Here is an 8230-nt window from a genome sequence, read left to right on the forward strand (position 1 = left end):
TCGGTATGCTACTTGCCCGAGATTCAATCGTCGGTATCCCAATACCTTGTTCAATCTCGTTACCGGCAAGTCACTTTACTCGTACCGTAATGCATGATCCCGTGACCAGACACTTGGTCACTTTGAGCTCATAATGATGATGCATTACCGAGTGGGCCCAGTGATACCTCTCCGTCACACAGAGTGACAAATCCCAGTCTTGATCCGTGTCAACCCAACAGACACCTTCGGAGATACCCTAGTATACCTTTATAGTCACCCAGTTATGTTGTGACGTTTGGTACACCCAAAGCACTCCTACGGTATCCGGGAGTTACACGATCTCATGGTCTAAGGAAAGGACACTTGACATTGGAAAAACTCTACAAACGAACTATACGATCTTATGCTATGTTTAGGATTGGGTCTTGTCCATCACATCATTCTCCTAATGATGTGATCTCGTTATCAATGACATCCAATGTCCATAGTCAGGAAACCATGACTATCTGTTGATCAACGAGCTAGTCAACTAGAGGCTTACTAGGGACATGTTGGTGTCTATTATTCACACATGTATTACGATTTCCGGATAACACAATTATAGCATGAATAAAGACAATTATCATGAACAAGGAAATATAATAATAATGCTTTTATTATTGCCTCTAGGGCATATTTCCAACACTTTGCTCGTGGATGGGGTTGACAGGAGGAATGCAACCATGCTAGGGACGACTAGGGGGAGCGCCGCCGTGGTCGGAGATGGCGGAAAAGACAAAAACGTGAAGAAAAAAGATCGACGGATTCTCGTCAGAACCTCGGCAAAATTTGGTGTCTGAAACGCGACGAGGGCAACACCAACGTGCAAGTGCCTGAGCAACACAGAAAGACGCCGCGCAAGATAGGGAATCTTTTACTATGACTTGTGTTTGCTCTCTAGAAATTGTGAGACAACTGAGAGTTCTCCTAAATTTTTGAGGAGTTAAAAGGTGTTAAGCATTCGGCCAGATGTGGTTTAATGCCTCAAAAAGGGAATTAAAGGGAATCTTTTAAGGAGTTAAAATCTTTTGGGAGAGATGGTCTAAGGACTAAGATGACAATTCAAAAATCTTAAATAAAAAGCAGAACGTAAAAAAACGTAACTATTTTGAAAATAGATTTGGACAAAAAATCCATAATTATTCTTAAAAACAGATATTCAGACAAAAAGTCATAACTATTTCCAAAACAGATATTCGACAAACTTGTAAATAATTTAGAAACACCGATGAAAAACTCATGGTGAATGTTCCTAAATTATTTGTGAGTTTTCTCGAATTCCTTGGATTTTTCTAGGATATGTCAATTTTTTCTAATGATTGCCTATATAAGTCTAATCTAAACTATGCACTATGGTTCCAATTCTCCTTTGAAGCTTCCACCACGACATGGTCAATGTTTAATTCTGTTTTTTCTAGAACCCTTTAACTTAACCTCGGCTCGTTTTCAGATATTGCATTTTATCTTTACAAAAAATGGAAACTAATATATGCAGGTAACGTTACGAACTTATAATGGGCAAAATACTGTCCAAAACTATGACTATACATGTCATGTGCAAAACTAACATGAGATAAATAAAAAATATATGTAAGGTTAATTGTCATATTTTTCAAATATTTGCAATACCCCGATACGTAGAATCCCATGTGTTCACGGTTTTTTAAAGTTTTTTCAAACTATAAAAAATATGCAAAATCACCCTAAATAGTCGGAGTGTGATTTTTGCAATTCCGAGCTTCTAGAACAATATGAGATAATTCATGGTTTTTATTGGTTTATAAAGTACAAATTATATCATCAACCATATTATAATACACCCTTTGTTCCTAAATATAAGACGCTTTGGCAATTCAGTTTATTCCATAGTAAACACATGAAAGACAATAATTTTTCTTTTCATTTTTGCATGTGACATACATAGTCATATTTTTTTTGATGGATTATGTGGTTGTCATTTCAATTTTCTACATCTAAGATTTTTTTTTTCTTATTTTTGAAAGGACTGAGGTATTAACAAAGTTCAAAACTGGTATGTTGTTCATTTACACATGTTTTAGAAATTTAGGTTTGAATTAAATGGTGGCACCATTTGGGGTTCAGTTCAGACCAAACACAGTTGTTCAGTGTTCAAATGAGTGACGTGTTTTGTAGCGTGAACTCTAGTGAGCGCTAAAAAAAGAATTCGTATCCGAAAGTGCCAAAATTCTGAAAACAATTATGCATGTCAATATAGATGTATTTTACATATGTGTAAAAAAATATTAGAAAATACTTTATCACGTGAGCTATAATTTTTTCCTGAAGTTTAGCGATCAGTGTGTGTATTTGGTTGCTAGTTCAAATCCACATTTTGTTATGTGCTCATTATATAGAAGCATGTATTACATGAAAAATTGCAGGCACATAGATAGTATATACACATACACACATACCAAATTTTCGTAAAATTTACGGTTCGGTTTTTATATATAAAAAAAGGGCCCAGAACTGAAAATTGCAAATAGACTTTTCTCTATATATCATGGGTGCTACCTTCGGACTCAACTCTTTAATTTATTGCGGTGTGCCTAGCCTACACCTTTGGTTATCCACTCCTGGGGAGCTTTTCCTCTTCATCTAGTGAAAAATATTATTATGGCATCTCATCTAGTACGAACGGAGAAGGATGTGCGCAGAAGTGTTCTTTCCCGTACAGTAGCACCCAGCGCCTCCGATAAGTTATTCCGGAGTAGTACTGCTTGTGCTATCAATCATTGAAATCGTCGTTTTCAGTAGGGCACTGTAGCATATTCATGATCACGCTGACATTGAGATATGGTTGCAGACACACACATAGGCAGCAAGATATTATCCTCATGTAGGAGGACAGTAAAGCAGAAGCCTAGGATGCTAAGCAATCGCTGTTGTCATAACATAAGGGCACTAAATTGACAGGTAAAACTAAGACTTAGTATGGTCCATTTTGTGTGCACACACATCATAGATAACTTAGCATGTGATTTGTTAAGCTGAATGAGGCACCAACCTCTGCAGCTTTCTTTAACTCCTTGGTTTGGTGTGGATTAGGGTAGGACAGACTTCATCTTATCTCCAACTCCATATTAGTAGTCTTGAAGACCAAAGACTGGCTGGTTGTTGATTACTTGGTCTGCCAATGGATGTGAAGAGAGATCATGGTAGGAAGCTGGAAGCATAGTAAAAAAAATGCCCATTTTACCAAAAGTCCAGTGAGAACACAGCACAAACCGAGGGAGCAGGAGTAGAACAAGCAGTTGTCTGACATTTTCTACCCTGGAACCAAAAATAAACTATAGCCAGCAAACCCTATTTTCTAATGGCTGTGGAAGGTAGATAATACTAGCATATCTCCCTTTTGTGGTTGTTACGGTGACGACTTTTTGGTCCAATCTTGGATCTTGGCACCTAACCCTGATAACAATATGCTTGCTTGCTTGCATAGAAAGGCCTCTTCCCTGTCAGTCCTGTTATTAGCCAGTGTCCTTAGTCCTTGAAACAATGGAGGCCTAACAACCTTGTATTCCGAGTTTTGTTAATCACAGCCCTATCTCCGCTGAATCTCCTATTTCGTTTTCTTATAGTTGCGTGCACTAGAACATAAGATTCCAAGCCACTCAGTCAGGGACCTAGCAAAACAGTATCTTTCTCTGATCTTGTTTACTGCTGCAACTTGGAAATGGATCTGGGGGTGAATGAAACGTCTTCCACGCCGATCCATCCATTGATCCGTAGATATTTCCTGGCACTTCACAGTTCACATTGCTCGTGTGACTTTCAGTGTCATTAGTAGTGCAACATTATAGGAGTCTTTTTTTCCCTAAAGAGGCTAGCACAAGACTTTTCCAATCGGTTAACCATGTCGGACTTGGGCAAAAGAAACATGGAGAGGCGAGGGTATAAGTAAGATTCCTGATATGAGCCATACAGGAGCAACATACACAGCATGAGGGCGACGGGGGGATGGCATTATTGGCATCCAGAGACTGGGCAGATTCCGCCGGATTCCGGGTGCAGTTAAATACGCCAGCGCTCCCGGCGCCTGATTGAATTGTCAATACCTTAAAGGGGGACGATGCCAATGCGTCGCCGTCGTCGGCACAGGTGTGCGCTCCCCAGCAAATCGCCAGTCCCCCGCCACGCCTTTCTCCCCTATTAAGCCCCGGATGCTACGTCTCCCCGCAGTCCACACCATCGTCTTATCTCGGGGCCTAAGAGCCAGAGGAATCATTTCCTTCTTCTCCATCCTTCCGTCCAGCCGTGTTGGTTTCACTGTGCCGTCGATCGGCATGGCGAGGAAATGCTCGAGCTGCGGCCACAATGGCCACAACTCGAGGACCTGCGGCGGGCACCGAGGCGTTGAGAGCGGCGGCGGCGGTGGGCTGAGGCTGTTTGGGGTGCAGCTGCAGGTGGGCGCCGCGCCTCTCAAGAAGTGCTTCAGCATGGAGTGCCTGTCGTCGACCGCGTCGGCCTACTACGCGGCGGCCGCGGCCGTGGGTGTCGCCGCGTCCAACTCGTCGTCGTCCGTGTCGTCGTCGTCGTCGCTCGTCTCGGTGGAGGAGAGCCCGGAGAAGATGGGCCACGGGTACCTCTCCGACGGGCTCATGGGCAGGGCTCAAGAGAGGAAGAAAGGTGAGTTCGTGTGTCCTGATTTCTTGAACAGTTCGTTGGGTCGGTATGTAGTCGGTACACCACCGTGACACGCTTCATTAAGGATCTGGGAGATTATAATCTGTGATAATCATCATGATATCTATGGTCTCACTAAGAAAAAATATCTGAAGATACTTGGTTTTTTAACTAAAAATCTGAAGATTCTTAGATGCATCAGTGTTTGGATCCTCTTCTCGAATTAGTTGCTGTCCGTCAATTTGTCAGCCAACTTGATGAGCGATAGCATGGCAGCTGACTTTGTTAAGGTTCAGACCGATGCCTCAGGGGTTGCAACTTGCAACTCCCATCCCTGCAGCTACTTTGTCATTTATTTCAGGGGATTAAATATCATTTATTTAAGTCTGGTAGAATTAACATCTTATAAGATGTCAAATTACGTTTATGATGCAGTACTGAACTTGTAAGTGGATCGTGAGCAGGGGTTCCATGGACCGAGGACGAGCACCGGAGGTTCCTGGCCGGCCTGGAGAAGCTCGGGAAAGGCGACTGGCGAGGCATCTCCCGGCACTTCGTCACCACACGCACGCCGACGCAGGTCGCCAGCCACGCCCAGAAGTACTTCCTCCGGCAGGCCGGCCTCGCGCAGAAGAAGCGGCGGTCCAGCCTCTTCGACGTCGTACGTGCTACCCCCTCATCGTCATCCTCGTTGCACTTGCACGTAGTAGAAGTAACTACACAGCTGACATGGTACGGCCTCTTCCAATGTTCTCTTCAGGTGGAGAAAAATGGCGACAGGGGAGCCACCGAGCGTCGTCACAGGCTGAAACCCGATGCCACCAGCTCCGTGGACGCGATGGGGTTAACGTTCCCTGCTCTTTCCCTGGGCGCCAGCCGGCCGAGGCCGGACGCGGCGCTACCGCCGTGCCTGACTCTGATGCCGAGCTGCTCGCCGCCGTCGTCGATGATCGGCGCACCGTCAGCGAGCCGTGCACCGAAGCTCCCTCCTTCCCTGGGCCTGGTGGCAAATGCGAATCCTCCTCGGCAGGCGCCTGACCTGGAGCTCAAGATCTCGTCCACGGCCGCCCGGAAGACCGACCAGCAGGCCGGTGCTGCCGCCGGTTCGTCGCCATCGCCGAGGACGCCCTTTTTCGGAACCATCAGGGTCACCTAGAGCGAGCAAAAGACCACCCACCGGAGCGACGGCTTAAAAGAGATCTTTCCGTAGACGACGACGACGACGAAGAAGAACAGCAACAAGAAGAAAGAGCTTTTGCTAGTGGCGTGCTACATTAACAGTAGTATGTCAGTCAGTGTGCGTGTGTTGCTGGCATGGCATTAAGAAATGCCATCACCGATCCATCCATAACCATCCTGTATTATCACCATCACAAGGCCCAACTTTACTGGCCTAATTTAGCCATGCAAATAAACAAGGAACGGGCCTCATTGGCATCATCTTTATGTTGACACAAAGGCAAAGCAGCCAGCGGGTCTTGTCTCTAGCTCACAAAATATTCACCGGTTATGCTCGCACTGGATCACTGACAAGGACGCGCGGCCAATCACCGGCAACGTTCAGGATTTCTGCAACAGTAAATATAATGATGAGTCGATGATATGGTTCGGTAGCCCCGGGGGACTAAAACGGACCTGCATAATTCACCCGCGCCGGTCACGTCCGTGTCGTTGAAGATCTGGGGCGCGGAATAGGATCCCGACGTGCGCCAATGGCGTCCGGTGACTGGCGCCGGAGGTGACAGGTGGCGGCAGCGAGCTCGTTGCTTGCTAACTTGGCACGACGAACCGCGGTGGTTGGCGCCCGCGACATGCGTCGCTCTCCTGAGATGGATGGATGTTCCGGCGTTGCGCACGAATTTCTTTCCTATTTCTAATCTAATCTAAAGTTTCGATCCGCTCTATCTTGGCCGTCTCGTCAGGTTGCTTTGCTGATGAAAATGAATGATGATGCCGATTACCTAACAAAAGATCGCGCGATTAGGAAGGAACTAATCCGAGCGGGAGATAAAAAAGGCGGAAGAGTGGGTAAAGGTTAAGGATATGATGCGCCCCCTGCACATGAAGGAGTGTTGTTATGTTGGTTGACGTGCGGAAACGGTTGGCGATCGACGATGTAAAGTGACGATTGAGGCAAGGGAAAATATCGGACAAACAAAGCTGGTGTGGTGTGGTGTGCTGACCATCTTATCTCTGATCGTCTGATCCGGAGGGAAGGATAAGCTTCTTTTTATGTCTTCTTTTCTCGCCTTATCTGCCACCCACTGACCCACGAAACAGATTCAATCGATAACCCAGGTGCACAGCACATGTAGAGACAGGGAGCAGCAGTACGGTGTAAATACACCGAAGACGGTCGCTGGCGGTACGAACTTAGGTTCACGTATTTGTCGAGTTACGACTGACATGGCCCGGTTCATACGGTTTGGGACGGCGAAGTCACGGACGGTTGGGACGGCGACGCGCACAGTGCGGCCAGGCCAAACACGTTGGCACGGCGTCAAAACAAGCCACCCCGACCCAGGGGTCCCGGCAAGGCAGTACGCCGGAACACCGGTCGCCTCCCCATTGGCCGCTCGCCTTGGTCCCGGTCGCCGGCTGGCCGGCCTCGACCAGGAGCAGCCAGCCAGCCAACAGATCAATCAGCATCAGCAGTCGACGGTGCACTGTACGGCCCCATTTCGGTTCACACAGGTCGCAGGTCCGGGTCTGATCCGGGTCCTTCTCACGCGCGCACTTGTCACCATGAAGCGGCCGCAGAAACGGAACTACATCAGCTGCTAGCAATTCTAGCATGCTGTGTGTGCTCGGTGTGCACGGCAAAGACTCGTCGCGCTGTCCCGTGATCTGAACCTGGATGGGTCGACGAACCTAATAATCCCTTCTTTTGTTCTGCTATACTTCTGCGCGCGTGCCGCGTGGCGAGGCCGTCCCGCTCACGGAATGATGATTAACATGTGATGGTCAAACTGTGACTCATCTTAAGCGGTTGTGGTACGATGATTGCTTGCCTTGCTTCTTCCCGTAAGCAAGTAATCTTCGGCGGGAAGGGAAGAAAAAATGCCTACGGCTACATGTAGTACAAGCTCGTGCCTGACTTTTGTTTCTGGTGACACTTCCACAGTCCGCGGATTACTCGGAGACGCATGTTTATGTTGCTTCCACATTTCAATAAGTGGAAGGTTCCCACGGATATGATGTGAGAAACATGCCTGAGGGCGACGGCTCATCCAAAAGAACCATGGTTAAGGATGTACTCGCTCTATAAAAAAATATGAGACCGTTTAGATCACTACTTATCAATAAAATAGTGATCTAAAGGGACTTATATTTTGTTTACAAAGGGAGTACTACTTGACGCGCAAACACGAGTTAATACACAGCTCCATGGCAGTAGCAGAAGATGACACAGCCAACGAATCGATCTTGTCTTGTTTGCACGAAACAGCTTTTAGAGGATCCAAACATCCGGACCACTCTTCATTTCCAGGGTGCTTGCTACTTAACTAGGAACGATAATGCCACGGCAAAAAAAAAAGTTGCAGCAGAGGTGATGCGTCGT

The 8230-nt window shown here is 46.5% G+C and overlaps 1 protein-coding gene across 1 annotated transcript; it reads left to right on the forward strand.

Moving 5' to 3' along the window:
• Positions 1-4095: 4095 nt before the first annotated feature.
• LOC147978612 (uncharacterized) lies at positions 4096-6108 on the forward strand. Its single transcript, XM_087546408.1, has 3 exons — positions 4096-4671; positions 5133-5329; positions 5429-6108. The coding sequence occupies exons 1-3, from the start codon at positions 4206-4208 to the stop codon at positions 5822-5824; spliced, it is 1059 nt and encodes a 352-aa protein (XP_087402534.1). The 5' UTR covers positions 4096-4205; the 3' UTR covers positions 5825-6108.
• The last annotated feature ends 2122 nt before the right edge of the window (positions 6109-8230 follow it).

Source organism: Triticum urartu, chromosome 3A (genome assembly GCF_056163025.1).
Source record: "Triticum urartu cultivar PI428250 chromosome 3A, HENAU_Tu73, whole genome shotgun sequence".
NCBI lineage: Eukaryota > Viridiplantae > Streptophyta > Magnoliopsida > Poales > Poaceae > Triticum > Triticum urartu.

What these genes read in the sequence shown, in the direction of transcription:
- LOC147978612 (XM_087546408.1), top strand. Translation starts at nt 4,206, where the DNA reads ATGCTACGTCTCCCCGCAGTCCACACCATCGTCTTATCTCGGGGCCTA. An exon ending in GGCTCAAGAGAGGAAGAAAG is followed by an intron (nt 4,672 to 5,132) that starts GTGAGTTCGTGT and finishes GATCGTGAGCAG; the next exon opens with GGGTTCCATGGACCGAGGAC. An exon ending in GGTCCAGCCTCTTCGACGTC is followed by an intron (nt 5,330 to 5,428) that starts GTACGTGCTACC and finishes TGTTCTCTTCAG; the next exon opens with GTGGAGAAAAATGGCGACAG.